The 17,733-nt window shown below is 37.2% G+C and overlaps 2 protein-coding genes across 2 annotated transcripts; both read left to right on the forward strand.

Annotated features, from left to right (window-relative positions):
• The first annotated feature begins 1,908 nt into the window (after positions 1–1,908).
• On the forward strand, positions 1,909–5,611 carry LOC148046529 (vomeronasal type-2 receptor 26-like). The gene is made up of 3 exons (XM_087714817.1): positions 1,909–1,955; positions 3,061–3,352; positions 4,736–5,611. Exons 1-3 carry the CDS (start codon positions 1,909–1,911, stop codon positions 5,609–5,611), a joined length of 1,215 nt encoding a protein of 404 aa, XP_087570943.1.
• Positions 5,612–9,227: 3,616 nt separating this feature from the next.
• On the forward strand, positions 9,228–12,506 carry LOC148046530 (vomeronasal type-2 receptor 26-like). The gene is made up of 3 exons (XM_087714818.1): positions 9,228–9,296; positions 10,621–10,747; positions 11,605–12,506. The coding sequence occupies exons 1-3, from the start codon at positions 9,228–9,230 to the stop codon at positions 12,504–12,506; spliced, it is 1,098 nt and encodes a 365-aa protein (XP_087570944.1).
• The last annotated feature ends 5,227 nt before the right edge of the window (positions 12,507–17,733 follow it).

The following is a 17,733-nucleotide window of genomic DNA, read 5'->3' on the forward strand; positions in this document are numbered from 1 at the left end:
GAAGATTCAGTTCCCATGGAGCCAAGGTGGCACAGTGGTTAAATGCAGCACTGCAGGCTACTTCAGCTGACTGCAGTTCTGCAGTTCGGCTGTTCAAATCTCACTGGCTCAGGGTTGACTCAGCCTTCCATCCTTCCGAGGTGGGTGAAATGAGGACCCAGACTGTGGGGGCAATATGCTGACTCTGTAAACTACTTAGAGAGGGCTGAAAGCCCTATGAAGCGGTATATAAGTCTAACTGCTATTGCTATATTCAGAATTGGCAGGAATCTGACCACCTGCACAAAGCATCAGTTCATCCCCCCCCCCCTAAGCGCTACCTATTTATCTACTTGCATATAACATTTCATTCAAACTGCTAAATGGGCCGAAGCTGAGGCAAGTGATGGGAGCTCACCCCACCATGCAGTGCATCACCAGTGTCATGAAGCCATTCAGCCACTCTGCTGGATTACACCTCTGCTGCTTACAATGGAAAACCTGACAGATAAAAAAATGCAATTGAGTAGAAATCTCAAATGGATAAAGGAGCAACTTTTATGCCACCAATAAATTTTTGTTTTATGTGTATTCAATAAACTCTGTTCTCCAATTTGCTCTAAAACAGTGGTTCTCAACCTCTTTCTGGCCATGTCCACCTAAGCATCTTTAAAATCCTGATGCCCCCTGTGACATGTAATTCTTACTTTACTCAAAAAGTAAACTCTACTCACATGGAGGAAGCCTAAAAGGCCATTAACTTAGTTTAAACAAAGTTCAAATTGCCCCCATTAAAAATCAAATTGCCCCCCCCCCATGGGGCAAGGGCTCCACATTGGGAGCCACTGCTCTAAGGCATACCTACATAGAAATACTACCAATGCAATTGAATATATTTTAATCTTCTACTATATAGTAAACTCTTGAAAAATTCAGAAGAATATACCTTATATGTATATACTTATATTTCTTTCCTACTGCCCTATTATCCAATTCTTACTGTATTCAGAATCACTAGCATCTTATAAAGGGCATATGGACAAATAAAAAAAGTCAAAATAGTGACTACATTATAAAAAAGAACCTGAAACTTTGTATGTATGTTACATTCCCTATTAAAAGAAATATTGGTGCTGAAATTGCAGAGTTACACACTACTTTTTAAAAAAAAAAACCTACCATCCTCATGAATATCTCTGTTTCTGATCATCTTCCTATCACACTGAAGTAGACCAGTGTTAAATACCATTTTCTCCTTCACCCCCCCCCCCATTTCAATAAGCCCAAGATAGATAAGGTAAATTGAGCTATGTGTTCTAATCCCAAAAGAGGTTTTTTTTTAAATTATCCACATTTGTGGCTTTTTCAGTAAAGAACATATAGGATCTCAATTAAGATGTAACACATATTTTCTTATCCATTGCTTTATTTCATTTATTATTTTTACTTGGTTCTTCCCCTGCAATTATGCATTTGAACCTGAGAGCTGCAGAGATCCCAAATGATTTGTGAGAATCACCAATGCTGAAATGCAATGCAACAAAATAAAATAAATTATTTTCATTTGTGACAATAAAATAGAACATTGTCTGGACTGCTCCCCACCTGGGGTTAAAGATAGTTAAGGTGCTGAACTTTGATAATTGTCTCTTTCATCCAGTAACACACTGTCTGGGGACTTAGATTAGACTATCAGAATTAATGAAGGACAGTGCTGCGAAGATGAGCTGACTTAAAGAAAGAATTGCTTCATTCAGAATGGTGGTATTTGAAACAATATTTTTAGTGCTTTTCCCCCAGGTTGCATCCAACATTCCAAGGGCTAAATGCAGTATCAGTGAGCCATTGCCTTTCCTCCATAAGCAATACCAACCAGGAGACCTCATTATTGTTGGCATTTTATCTAAGATCTACATATTGTCTTCCGTGATGGACTTCAGTAAAGCACCCTCTAGCAATCTCTTTGATGACATTCTGTAAGTTTATTTTAAAATACACACACATATTCCTTTCTAATGCCATTCAATTGGTTCGCTCTCTGCCTGGATAATGACATTCTTTCTGATTATATCATGAAGGAAAGATGGCATAGTAAGAGTTAGTTAACCTCAGCAAAACTTCTATTAAAGGAAACTCCTACGAGTCAAATCCATGGGCTTTCAAAGAAGCAAGCATTTTTTAAATAAGTTTAAAAATAATAATTCATTTCTTTACAAACATACCAATGCGTGAACAGTGTGGCACCTGAGTGCCATACATTCTAATACATATAAAACTAATAGAATGTAGTTATTACTTCCAACCAACATATATTTCTAATAGTAACACATATTTATATAAAGTTGCAATCGGTCATTATTTGATTATTCCATGTTTTCTCTTCTTATTGCTCTTATTTTATTATATGAAAGTGTATATACTAATATTCCCCTTTTCTCTTATTTCTATCTCTTATTCTAACTTTAAATCATATCATCCTTTGTTAAAAAAAAAAACATTTTCTTTCTATCCTACCTAACTTCTAATCATATGACCTACCTACAAAAAAAGGGAAAGAAATCAAAAAATCAAAACACCAAAAACAAGAAATCATCTATCCACCATTTCTTGCCCACTTCAATAATTTAAATGCTATGCTCTTTTTTTACTTCTCTCCCATATTCCTTGATCTTGATCTCTTTCTACATCTGCTTCTTGGCTGTTCAATCTGAGTATTTTCCCCACCTCTATCCTTCTCCATTTTTAATTTCCAAGAAGCAAATATTTTTGATTATCTGTAATAATATACAGATCATGTCTTTAGTAAGTGAAAATCAATGTTCAGTTCACATAAACTAAGGAGTGATCTGTAAAAATAAAATAAAATTAAGACTGGAGTTTTCACTGGCATATTTGAAAATTCCCATAATTTAATATTGTGATTAAAATAAAATAAAAGAGTAAAAAAGGGAATGGGGAATTTTGGTAAATTATGCACACATGGTTGGGAAACCTTTGTAATATCCTGAAATGAAATAGACCAATGTTGTATTTGGCATTAAATGTTATTTGACATGTAGGTTGTTTTTTTTTTTTTAACAGGGTCATGACACCAGTTTATCAGCAATTTCTGTCATTGCAATTTAGTATTAAGGAGATCAACGAAAATCCACAGATTTTACCTAATCATACTTTGGGCTTCTATATCTATAATAGCTATTTTAGTGCAAGTTGGACTTATCGTGCCTCATTAGAATTGTTCTCTGGTCAAGGGAGCTTCATCCCTAACTACAACTGTGATGCGCAAAGCAGACCAATAGCTGTGATTGGAGGACCTACTTCTGCTGTCGGATTTCATTTAACAACCCTCCTATCTGTTTACAAGATGCCACAGGTACAAAGCTTTATTGGAACATAGGCCTTTTATAAGTCTTTCATTCATTCATCTTTTTTTTTTCTTATGGCCATGCCTATTGTACATTACAAGAATGCCATGTATGCTATAACTGGAATACAGAGGTTGGACGTAAAAAAAAAAAAGAACCTGGGCTTCAAAGGAACTTCTACTCTTGTGATTGGGAAACTTGGGGTGAGGGTTAGGGTGAGGGATGGGGTGAGGATTTAAGAAACTGAATAGACTAATTACAGATTCCAAACATTGAACATGTTTTTTTTTTGCTCTTGCCTTTAATGAAGAAAAAATGCTAGAAATTATGAATGGGTACCTGAAAATTAATGGAGACATCCTCTTATCATGCTGTCAATAAGCATCTTTGTATAATTTAGATCATCAACCTATAAAGTTCTACAAGGCTTAGCACCAAAATATATCTGCAGTGTCTTTAATCATTCAAGACAAAGGTCTTCCAGAGAGTTTTGTGATATCTTAGTTGGATTATAGATGGTCTTTGTTATTTATTTAGCATGCAGAATAACAGAGTTGGAAGTGACCTTGGATGTCTTCTAGCCCAACACATAAAACCCTACACCACTTCAGACAACTTCCCCTGATTAATTGTTCCCCTGATTCTAACTGTCAGTAAATTTCACCTTAGTTCTAGATTGCTTCTTTCTTTGATGAATTTCCATCTGTTGCTTCTTGTCCTACCCTCAGGTGGTTTGGAGAATAGCTTGACTCTCTCTTCTTTGTGGCAGCCCCTGAGATATCGGAACACTGCTATCATGTCATCCCTAGTCCTTCTTTTCATAAGGCTAGACATATCCAGTTCCAGCAACCATTCTTTATATGTTTTAGCCTCCAGTCCCCTAATCATCTTTGTTTCTCTTCTCTGCACTCTTTCTAGAGTTTCAACATCTTTTTTACACTTTTTACAAATTACATTTAATTGTATTCAATGTACATTACTTTATTTATAAATCCTGTAGGGGATGAATGGATGGATAGTTGTATGGATGGATAGATAAAACCAGGATGTGAAATTAATATATTTAAGAAAATATTGAAAAGCTATTGATAAATTCTCCGAATATGAAACTTTCATAATTGTTTTCAAATGTAATATTACTTTAGCATATACCAAATTGGATACCACAGGAACATGGTACCTATATTCTCCTCCACTGACATAAAGTGAGAAATGATGTCATTATGTGGATGATCTCTTGCAAAATTCTAATATAGTGTTTATTTTGCTGATGTCAATTTGAGTAAAAGATTGTTTCTTATATAGTCAAATGCATAGTTAAATTTCTTCCATTTCTTCCTGTTTAATTTTATGTAATTTATCTCCTGATTTCATTCCCACATTTTCTTCAGTTCGTCTATGGCTCGGCTCCAGAGATGAATATAAAAACACAGATTGCTTCCTTTCAACAGATGTTCCCAAATGTTGATCTTCAGTACAAGGGAATTCTCCAGTTACTCCTAAAATTCAGGTGGACGTGGATTGGGTTGGTTTATATGGATAATGAGAATGGTGAAAAGTTTGTGCATGATGTGCTTCCCATGTTTTCCCAGAGAGGTATCTGCTTTGCTTTCATTGAAAAGTCACCAACTGTTTCTTATTCCAATGACATTCTTGATGCAATGGATGCTGGGATTAACTTATTCAATGTTATCATGAGGAGCACTGCAAATGTAGTGATAATTCATGGTGAAATTGATGACATGATAGTTTTGAGACTATTTCCAAGTCTGTCAAACTTGGAAGGAATACCACTCTTGGCCAATGTTAAGGTGTGGGTTATGACCGCACAGATGGACTTCATGTCGCTTCCCTTTCAAAGAAATGAGGAGATAGACTTTCTCCACGGTGCTTTATCCTTTTCAATTCACTCAAAGAAGGTGTTGGGATTCCAGAAATTTCTTCAGATGAGAAAGCCTGACTTTGACACAGAGGATAGCTTTGTCAAGCTCTTCTGGAAGAACGCATTTGAATGTTCCTTCTCCAGCTCTGTGATAAATGATGATGAAGAAGAAGTCAGGTGCACTGGAGAGGAGAAACTGGAGAGTCTTCCTTCATCTGTGTTTGAAATGGACATGACTGGCCACAGCTACAGTGTCTACAATGCAGTCTATGTGGTAGCACACGCTTTGCATGCCATGCTGTCATCTACATTCATGTTGAGAGCAGAAAACCATGAAGCCAAACTGAATGTAATAAAAAAACAATTCTGGAAGGTAATATCTTGAGGAATCTAAAGGGCTTTTTAAAATTTATTTATCTAAAAATCATTTTCTCTTTAATTTTACTGATCTGAAATTACTTTTAAAATTAGATTAAAGTACTGTGTATTGATATGAGATAAAAGGTAAAGGTTCTCCTCGCACATATGTGCTAGTCATTCTAGGGGTGTGTGCTCATCTCTGTTTCAATGCCAAAGAGCCAGCACTGTCCAAAGACATCTCTGTGGTCATGTGTCCGGCATGACTAAATGCCGAAGGTGCACGGAATGCTGTTACCTTCCTATCAAAGGGGGTTCCTATTTTTCTACTTGCATTTTTCTACTTGCATCAAACTGCTAGGTTGACAGAAGCTGGGACAAGTAACGGGAGTTAACTCCATTACGCGGCACTAGGAATTCAAACCACTGAACTGTCAACCTTTCTGATTGACAAGCTCAGTGTCTTAGCCACTGAGCCACCACATCCCTTAATATGAGATAGAGTGGTATGAGATAGAGAGATAGAGTGCCCCAAAATTGGGATGTTCTAAATCATTTTTACTTGATAAATTCATTTTTTTCAGATAGCAGTATTATACATATGTACTTCCAGCTACCAAAATTGATACACTTTAGTTTCTTACAATTTTTTTAGACTGCATTTAAATTGCAAGTTTGTCCCTCCAAAATATATTGCCCCAATAGTTTTATCCACATAGTAATTGTTATATTCCTCTAACCCAGTGGTTTTCAACCTGTGGGTCGGGACCCCTTTGGGGGTCAAACGATCCTTTCACAGGGGTTGCCTAATACCACCAGAAAACACATATTTTCAATGGTCTTAGGAACCGAGACACCAATTTTATGGTTGGGGGTCACTACAACATGAGGAGCTGTATTAAAGGGTCGCGGCATTGGGAAGGTTGAGAACCACTGCTCTAACCTATCTTTTAGTATGGAAAGTTTGAAATTACAACTTTTTAATTATTTTTACTTTTGCTTTTAAATTAATAATAAAAAGGAGAAAGGCACAAAAATAACAGTGATGAGGATAAAGTGTCAAAAAGAAGAAGAAAAGAACATGGAAAAAGTGTTTTAAAAACAAGTGAAAATATAACAAAAATATAATATGGTATGTTATTATATCAACAAACAGTATAATTCTATATATACTATTCTCATGAAAATGTTATTCAAGTACTTAGGATAGGATAGGATAGGATAGGATAGGATAGGATAGGATTATTTATTGGTCAAGTGTGATTGGACATATAAGGAATTTGTCTTTGGTGCATATGCTCTCAGTGTACAAAAGGAAAATAAGATACATTCATCAAGAATAAAAAGATAAAGCATTTAGTGATAGTCAAGGTTACTAATAAGCTAATCAAATCATACTAGGAAACAATAAAAACAATATAAATTGAAAGATGCAAGCAACATGGTTATAGTCATAAGTGGGGAGAGATAGATACTAGGAAGGAAGAGAAGAATAATAGTAATACATTCTTGGTAAATTATTGACAGTGTTGTGGGAATTAATTATTTAGCAGAGTGATGGCATTTGGAAAAAAAAACTTTCCTTGTGTCTAGTTGTTCTGGTGTGCAGTGTCCTGGAGCATAGTTTTGAGGGTAGAAGTTGAAATAATTTACGTTCAAGATGTGAAGGGTCTGTACATATTTTTACAGCCCTCTTTTTGACTCGTGCAGTATGCAGATCCTCAATGGAAGGCAGATTGGTATCAATTGTTTTTTCTGCAGTTCTAATTATCCATTGAGGTCTATGCTTGTCTTGTTTTGTTGCAGAGCCAAACCAGACAGTTATGTAGGTGCAAATGACAGACTCAATAATTCCTCTGTAGAACAGAATCAGCAGCTCGTTGGGCAGTTTGAGCTTCCTGAGTTGGTGCAGTCTTTGTTGTGTTTTTTTGATGATGTTTTTGGTGTTAGATGTCCATTTTAGGTCTTGAGATATGATAGAACCTAGAAACTTGAAGGTCTCTACTGTTGATACTGTGTTGTCTAGTGTTGTAAGAGGTGGTAGCAAAGGAAGCTTTCTTCTAAAACATATTTTTCTTCTAAATATAGTTCTATTTTATTTACTTGTTCTATATAAATGAACAGCATAGTTCATTGTATTTGATCATACTAAAACTATATCTATAGGTATCCACTCATAGGTGGCAAGAACAATCAGGTCTTCAATATATTGAGTGAAAGGGGCCACCGATTTATCTTTTCAAAGCTGCAATGTCAATCTTTTGGCTCTAGTAAGATCTTACTGAATATACTGGAAATCATAACATAAATAAATAACGTATTTTTGTAACTTATTGCTTTCAAAAGCATGCACTAATTTTCAGTAAGAAATATTTAATGATATTGCATTAATATGGGGACACGGTGTCTCAGTGGCTAAGATGCTGAACTTGTTGATTGGAAAGGTTGGCGGTTCAAATTCCTAGCACCGCGAAACGAAGTGAGCTCCCATTCCTTGTCCCAGCTTCTGCCAAACTAGCAGTTCGAAAGCACATAAAAATGCAACTAGAAAAAATAGGAACCACATTTGTTGAGAAGGTAACAGCGTTCCATACGTCTTCAACATTTAGTCATGCCAGCCACATGACCAGGGAACTGTCATCAGATAGCGCTGGCTCTTCAGCTTAGAAATGAAGAGAGCACCATCCCCTAGATTTGGGAACGACTAGCAGGTATGTGCGAGGCAGGGGTGGGTTCCCACCAGTTCTAACCTCTTCTATAGAAGAGGTTCCACAAATCTACAGTGCCGTTTAGAACCGGTTCCAGCTCCCTCCCCCCGCCCGTCCGCATATCATCAAGATGAAGAGCAAGAGGAGGAATTCTGGGAGTTGAAGTTCACAAGTCTTAAAGCTGTCAAGTTTGAACACCCCTGGGTTTTTTTTTCTAAAGGGTCAGGGGTGCAAGGATCTGGTAACTTGACAGCTTTAAGACTTGCACACTTCCATGCCAGAGTTCCTGAGCCAACATGACTGGAGGAAGAATTCTGGGAGTTGAAGTCCACAAGTCTTAAAGCTGTCAAGTTTGAACATCCCTGGGATTTTTTTTCTAAAGGGTTGGGGTGCAAGGGTCTTGTAACTTGACAGCTTTAAGACTTGCATCTTCAAATGCCAGAGTTTCTGAGACAACATTTTGTTTGCTGAGCAAGAGCGTTAAGTGAGTTTCATCACATTTTACAAGTTGGTATGCCCACCTAGTCACATGGCTGGTAAGCCACTCCCACCCGGTCACATGGCCAGCAAGCCACTCCCACAAAGCAGGCCACACCTACAGAAAAGGTTCTTAAAAAATTTGAAACCCACCACTGGTGCGAGGGGAACCTTTACCTTTTTATTACATTCCTTGCTAGTTTTCTTAAATCCATTCAAGGATTTAACAATTGAATTCTACAAATAAAACATAGGTTTATTTAAACTTCTTAATTTCTGTTTTTTTTAAAAAAAAATCAGCTCAACCATTTTGTGAGAACAATTTCATTCAACAATAGTGTGAGGGAAAAAGTTTCCTTCAACCAGAATGGAGAGTTGGAGGTGGGATTTGATATTATCAACTGGATCACTTTTCCCAACCAGTCTTTCCTGAGATTTAAAATTGGAGGAATAAAGACAATGGACTCCCAAGGAGAAATGTTATCTTTTTCTGAAGAATTGACTGAGTGGCCAAGGAGGTTTAATCAGGTATGGCCCAATTTCATTCCTTTAAATGAAAAGTAGATTGATAATAAATGTTGGCCATCTTTTTTCACTTCCTCTTTCTCTGGAATATAAGAAAAAGGATAACACATCAATAAAATGCAGCAGGAAACAATACACAGCATAGTAATCATGAGCTCCACAATATTGCCTTGTGTCTTGCTTTTCCTCCTTTTTTTATAGGTCTGCCATACAACTCTGATTTACTTATTCAACTGAAATCTCAATAACAAATATCAAGTGAGACTTTATTTCAAGGTCTAGAACAAGGGTGTCAAACTCAAGACCCATGGGCCAGATCCGGCCCATGGGGTCAGTCTAGAAACAGCAAATAACTGGCCTGCAGTGCCTCTGCCAGCAAAAATCGACCTCAGAGTGGGAGCATGCAGCCCCCCTGTGTCATATTTTTGGCCATAATGGCCTCTTGCGGCCCTCTGCCAGTGAAAATAGGGCTTGGGGGCATGTGCGACCTCCTGCTGGCAGAGGGCTGCAGGAGGACATTGCAGCCAAGAATGGGAAGCAGGGGGAGAACGTGCACCTCCCCAAGCTCTGCTTTCACTAGCAGAGAGCTATCAAAACAAACTAAAAACAAAACAAAAGGAGAAATGTTTCCCCTTTTGCATTTGAGCATCCAAGAAGGGACAGGAAAGGAGAAATGGAAAGAGGAAAGACAAAGACAAAGACAAAGATGGGAAGATGGGAAGAGAGCAAGGAAGGAAAAATAAGGAAAGAGGGGAAAGAAAAAGAAGAGAGAATGAAGAGGGAAGGAAAAAAGAGGGAAGGAGGGAGGGAAGGAAGGAAGGAGGGAGGGAGAGAGGGAGATTATAATGAGAATAGGAGAGGGTCTCAGGGAAGCCCTGCTTTAGCGCTTGGCCACCATAAGTGCCCCCAACACAAGTCCCGTGTCATGCCCACCATGGCCATTCCCCCCACAAGCCCTCCAAGGTCAAACACAACCCTGATGCAGCCCTCAATGAAATCGAGTTTGATGCCCCTTGTCTAGAAGAAGGAGAAATATAACTCCATTCTAAGTATTCCAAGAAAGAACCCTCTCATATCTGGAAAAATATCCCTAACATATTTCATAAATTTATCTAATTCTATGCAGTGCATTATCACTGCACTGCCCCCACCCCAATCTCTATTTTCAAATTAGGACATTTCTAGTTATCAAACTTCCTCTTTCATTAACACCAACATTTAGACACACCAACAACAGCAATAGAAGGTATGGATGATACTTGTAAATGTTTCACAGAAGTCCAGTTTTGTTTAATTAAAAAGATTCTCTTCTTCCCCTTCTGAACAGACCCAACCTCTTTCTCAGTGTAATGACAAGTGTCCTTCGGGATATAGTAAGAGCAAAATAGAAGAAAAGCCATTTTGTTGCTACAATTGCCTTCAGTGTGCATATGGAAAAAGTTCTAATCAGGAGGGTAAGAAAGAGTCTGTGTAAAAGTTTATGAAAATGATGTTATAGGAAAAAATGCATAATAGTAATTTCAGGGGTGATGTTTATGTTATTTTCCCAGTAACTTTGGAAATTAGATAAATGATACATTGATGATTGATAAGAAAGAAAGAAAGAAAGAAAGAAAGAAAGAAAGAAAGAAAGAAAGAAAGAAAAGATAAGATAAGATAGATAGATCATAGAGCGAGATGATAGATTGATTGATAGATAAGAGATGAGAGAGAGAAAGAGAGACAGACAGACAGAAATTGATAGATGATAGATAGATAGATAGATAGATAGATAGATAGATAGATAGATAGATAGATAGATAGATAGATAGATAGATAGATAGATAGATAGATAGATAGATAGATAGATCAGTTGTTACCACTTTTTAAATTAAGAGAAATAAAGTACTGACAGGTGCAAAATTAAAATCTCTTTTGAATTTCCATTTAAAATATTCTTCTCATTTCATCATTTACATCACATGTTCCTTCTCTTACTTTATGAAACACATTTAACACATTTTCAAGTATACATTTTTGAATATACTTTTCAGTAAATTTCCTCTACATGTTTGGGTTTTTTAAAGTTACATACTGCATTGATGTTGCAGAAAAATATTAAAAAATAAAGTTTCTAGTTCTATTAATTTATGAGAACAAAATTTTAATTATTTTTAATCCTTAGCATGGAACCTTGGGAATGCAGCTTTAAATAAACTATACAAGGAGGTTTGCTTTTTATATCTTAAGCCAGAAGACAGTAGAAGTTTTCTTTTGATTCTTTTGTCACAATTTCAGTATTTATATCTAAACCGATGTTATCTTTTTGTAGACATGGATGACTGTGTTCAATGCCCAGAACATCAGTACCCAAACAAGAAACAGGATTCCTGTATCCCAAAAATTATAATATTTCTGATGTATGAAGAGCAACTAGGCACCATTTTGGCTAGTTCCACTCTTTTCTGTTCTTTGACTACAGTAGTAATTTTTTGGATATTTGTCAAGAATAAGAACACTCCTCTAGTTAAAGCCAACAACCAGAGTCTAACCTACACTCTCCTTATTGCTCTTCTTTTATGTTTTCTTTGTGCTTTGTTATTCATTGGCCGGCCTTCCAAGGTGACATGTGTCCTTCGTCAAACTGCATTTGGCATCATCTTCTCAGTGGCCATTTCTTGTGTCTTGGCCAAGACTGCCATTGTGGTTGCAGCTTTCATGGCCACCAAGCCAGGATCGAAGATGACCAAATGGGTGGGGAAAAGATTAGGCATGTCCATAGTATTTTGCTGCTCTATTATTCAAATTATGATTTGTATTACATGGCTGACAACTTCTCCCCCGTTCCCAGATGTTGACATGAATTCAACCACCAAAGAAATCATCTTGGAATGTAATGAAGGCTCAATCTTCATGTTCTACTGTGTCTTGGGCTTTCTGGGGTTGCTTGCCTTTGTCAGCTTCATAGTGGCTTTCCTAGCAAGAAAATTGCCTAATACGTTCAATGAAGCCAAGCATATTACCTTCAGTATGTTGATTTTTTGCTCAGTCTGGGTATTGTTTCTTCCCACTTATCTGAGCACAAAAGGGAAATATATGGTTGCTGTGGAGATCTTCTCCATTATAGCCTCCAGTGCTGCATTGCTAATTTGCATCTTTTCTCCTAAATGCTTTATCATTATTTGGAGACCTGACCTGAATAGGAAACAGCAACTAACAAAGAAAAAACTATAGAAGGACATCCCAAAGATGCTTTTTCAGAGGCAACTGGTTTTTCTTTGAAGATGTTTTGCTTCTCATCCAAGAAGCTTCTTTAGGTCTTGGATGAGAAGTGAAATATCTTCAAAGAAAAACAAAAAGTTTGGTTGCCTCTTGAAAAAGCACCTTTGGGACAACCATGACCCGGATGACTAAGAATCTCCATAGAGATATAGAAGGACATATGTAGCCCTTGAATCATTTTTAATTTGATTGTAGTGCTATACCCACAGAAGAAAGCCCTATTTAACTCTGGACTCTCTGCTTTGGTCAGTATTGCATCCTTCTTGCAATTATTGCATTCATCTCCAATAGTTCTCAAATACAACACAAAGTGTTGATATTCACCTATAACAGGGGTCAGTAACCTGCAGCTCTGGAGCCACATGTGGCTCTGCTGCAGCTCCCTGTCACCAGTTGCTCCACAATTGATAGGGTTAGGGCTTTTGGTTAGGACAGGTAGAAGGAAAAGGATGCCATGCTAGGAGGAGACTTATTGTGGGGGAACCTGATTTCCAGTCGGCTCCAGAATTTAATTGGGGACTTTTGGTTAGGACCTTTGTGGCTTTTTGAGTGTTTAAGGTTGCCGACCTCTGACCTATAAAAACCTACATGTCTTGCATCCCAGCTATATTTTGCATGGTTACTTTTGTGATAATTTTAAGTAGCTTGCCTGTTATTTACCAGAGGGAAAACTAAAGGTCCCCTTAATCCAAAAGAGAAAAGAAAAAAAATTGGGAGAGCATTCCTCAGATAAAATCCACTAAGTCCAGACCCCCAAAGTAGAAGGAGTTCTTGACTTACAATCATTCATTTAGTGAACTTCAAATTTACAACAACTTATGACCATTTTCACTTATGACTCATGACCACATGATCAAAATTCAGACACTTGGCAACTGACTCATATTTATGGGGTCATGTGACCACATTTTGTAACCTCCGGCAAGCAAAGTCAATGGGGAAACCAGATTCATTTAACAACCATGTTACTAATTGAACACTACAGTGATTCACTCAACAACTGTGATGGGAAAAGTCATAAATTGGGGGGGGGGATTCTTAACAAATGTTTCACTTAGCAACAGAAAAGCTCAATTGTGGTCATAAGTAACTGTAGTTACTTTTAGGAAGGGAGTCAATGTTTCATTTCTTTGACAATCTTTCTGAATCAAACATTACTATTCAATTTTACCTGGGTTTTCTGCTACATTTTAAGAGATTTCTTTCATTGATTGTTTTGTGGTTGGAATCTGTTTTTAGTATACAGCATTCTGTTAATATATTTAAAACAGCGATGGTTTTTAGAACTTAGCAGTTACTGTCTCCACTTTGGGGCTCAATTCTCTAGAAATTTAATGACAACTCAGAAGTTTCACATGGAAAATGACATCAGACAAATGCAACATATGTGTAATGTCACACAAAGAATGTATTATAAAATAAAATAATTAAGCTAAATTCTTGTTTTGACAGTACAAACAGCTACTCTCCAGTTTCTTTTTTTTGTAGCAGATTTTTTTTATTTTTTCCCTTCTACAACACCTTACAGTCATTACATCAACATTGCTGTGTCATCATACCTATACATGTATATAATATTTCGCTTCTATATTTACACACTTTTTACACACACACACACACACACACACACACACACACACACACACACACACACACACACACACACACACACACACACACACACACACATATATATATATATATATATATATATATATATATATATATATATATATATATATATATATATATAGTTTTTTGGCTTAATTAATTTTATTCCTGTTTTGCAGCCATTTGTACCAATTGTTCCAAATTTCATAATATTCTGACTCTTCTTTATCTTTTAATTTCAGTGTTAATTTGTCCATCTCTGCACAATCCAAAGTTTTTTTTAATCACTAATTTGTCCGAGGGGGTATTATTTTGTTTCCAGCATTGGGCAAATGCTATTCTAACTGTGGTTAGCAGATGTGTTAATATGTACTTAATTTTCTTTGTATATTTCCCTTTGATTATTCCCAGTAGAAAGATTTCGGGTTTGTATTTTATCTGTTCTCCTGTAATTTCTTGCAAACAGAGGCTGTTTCTAATTAGCTGTTCATCACGTCCTGTGCTAAACACATTGGGCTACAAGTATACTCCATAATTTTTGGAATGTAGCTACAGTCTCCACATCCTTCTGTTGTAGCAGATTTGAGGTTTGCAATCTACTTACAAAAGACAAGGAGCCAAGACCACAAGGTTCCTAGAGAAGACAGGTTTATTTGGACGCGTCCAGAGTTCAGTGGAATACCAAATACCAAGACTGAACTGCCGGGGCTATCCCCTGGCAGATATTTTATACTTTTTAATTAAACATTACAAATCAGGAGGCGTTACAATAGGTGGATACATTTTAGGGTCATAACCCTGCTGAGATCAGTAAAAAGACATTTTTGGGAAAATTACAAATACATGATTCTCATAAAATTCCAAGTTACAATAGGGAAGTGAATCTTGGTTACTCATGAAGCAAACAGGATATACTGCTAAAATATTGCTAAAATATCGCTGATTGAAAGTTAAAATATTGCTGACTTTAAGCTGACATTTAAAGCACGCAGGTTGTCATGATCATTTTTAGTTGGTTCCTTACACCCATGCCTTCCTGTTTCATTCTTGTGCAAAGCTTGCATTTATGTTCCCTTAATTTTTGCAAGAGGAAAAAGAGGAAGTCCTAGGCCAGTAAGTCAAAAGTTAGCTTTGATTTTGATATTAAGCATTTTAAAGGTTATAATATTTAGCCTGTTAGAATCACCTAACCTGGTCAACTATTACCTGTGCACCCCCTCCTGCATCACTTCCATTTCAAGCATTTCAGATCTTCCTGAAATGTTTGAAATGAAAAATCAGCTCTTGGTAATAAAAAAAAAAATTCGCAGTGAAATGTTGGACTTCAGTGAACAAGACATAGATAATAGAGCTTATAGTTGATGAAAAATAAGTGTTAATGACCAAGGCCCTAATTTGGGCATGAAACACAGATAGCATCTTTAAGTAGAAAGAAGCTCTGCAATCACTGTAGGTTTTCAATTACAGGTAGTCTTCAGCTTACAACCAATCATTTAACCATTGTTTGAAGTTACAATGATCCACACATTGCACAAACCAGAAGTAGCTGAGAAAATATGTGCAGACCTCTTACATCCTGAACATAAAATGTTTCAACTTCTCCCCTCTGGATGCCACTATAGGGCATTGCATGCCAAAACAATTAGACACAAAGGTTTTTGTCCCATGCCATCACTCTGCTAAATACCAAATTCCTGCAGCAGTGTCTTAGACCTAAATATATTTATCCATTTAGTACGCTGTATTGATATTATCCTTCTCATCTTCTCATCTTTCCTACTACCTTCTCTTATTGGTATCTATGATTTATCACTTCTTCAGTGGTGGGTTGCAGGCGGTATACCCTGGTACGGGAGTACCGGTGCTTGCCAGGAGCACTGGGCACTGTTCTGGTACGATGCTCCAGAGGCCCGCCCACCCGCCCATCTTCCTTACCTGTATTTGAGCTCTTTGGCACTTCCAAAGAGCTCAAATACAGGTACATGCATGCGCACAGTGTGTACGGCACCTGCACAATGCTCCGTTGAGCAGCTGGAGCATCATGGAGGCTCACAGACCCATCGCAGGCGATAAGGATGCATGTGCGCACTGGGTACATTCATGTGGTGGACACTGGGCCCTGTTGCACCGAACCGGTTGCACCGGGATCTGGAACCCACCACTGCACTTGTTGTATATTATAATTTATGATTGTAACTATGATCTATCATATATGACCAGGAGAGGGTTGCTTCTGGCATTACTGTGCAAAAAATACTGAAAGCTTATGTGCTTTACACTGAAACCTTATGTTTGTATGTACATTGTATGTTTACTGTATGTTTGTAGTTTGTACATACACTGAGAGCTTATGCACCAGAGACAAATTCCAATCGCACAAGGCCAATAAAAAATTATGTTCTGTTCTGTTTTGTTTGGTTCAGTTCCATTCTGTGCTGTCCTGTCCTGTCCTGTCCTGTCCTGTCCTGTCCTGCCCTGCCCTGCCCTGCCCTGCCCTGCCCTGCCCTGCCCTGAACTACCCTATCCTACTTTGCTCTGTTCTGTTCTTTATCAATTTTGTAATTACTCATGTGATGCCCTCTTATAGCTTTTTATAATATTATTATTATTTTTACTTCTTGAATATTTTAAAAAGTTGTTTCTATGGCACCCACAGTCACATAATGTGGTATATATGTGTGATAAATCAAAATCAGACTTCATTAAATCATTATTGAACTCTCATGGGCTTATTCCATGATATTTACTAACAATCAATTAAGACTAAATCTTACAGAACTGATTTTTTCCACCAGATTCAAACTTTAATTAATGTAGAATAACACCCCCTGTAAATAATGGCATGTATTTATTATAATACTAACACCCAAGAAGCAAATTTAAGCAAGATAAATTACATTAAGAATTTCCATGAGGCACTTTGATAGATGAAGAAATCATTTGTTGTACCCTAAAAAGATGTGAGCTAGCCAAATTCCAAAAAAAATTTGGTGGGGGAAAATTGTTGAGCACCTAATGGTAAAGGTTCCCTCGTTAGTCATTCCTGACTATAGGGGGCAGTGCTCATCTCCGTCTCAAAGCCAAAGAGCCAGCGCTGACTAAACATGTTTCTGTGGTCATGTGGCTGGAATGACTAAATGCTGAAGACACACGGAACACTATTACCTTCCCACCAGAGGTGGCTCCTATTTTTCTACTTGCATTTTACATGCTTTTGAACTGCTAGGTTGGCAGAAGCTGGGACAAGTAATAGGAGCTCACTCCATTACGTGGCACTATGGATTTGAACCGCCGAACTGCTGACCTTTCTGATCAAGCTCAGCATCTTCATTGATTATCTAGACCCTTTTCAATCAAGTAATAGCCCATATCATAGCCTGAGATCATTGGTTACTCTACTGAAGGAACTTTATCAAGTCCTGTATGGAATTAGTGCCCAAAGTCTTTCTTTAAAAAAAAAAGAAAAGAAAAAGAAAACCTCTCTTCTTTGACCACTGTTTAATGGTATTTTGCTCCTTCCTTAGTGAGTGATTCTACTCTGTGGTAGTAGGAGATGAAAAGTCTCTTA

This window comes from Thamnophis sirtalis, unplaced genomic scaffold, assembly GCF_051295495.1.
Source record: "Thamnophis sirtalis isolate CommonGarterSnake01/CBP01778 unplaced genomic scaffold, rThaSir2_p1.2 scaffold_4, whole genome shotgun sequence".
Lineage (NCBI taxonomy): Eukaryota > Metazoa > Chordata > Lepidosauria > Squamata > Natricidae > Thamnophis > Thamnophis sirtalis.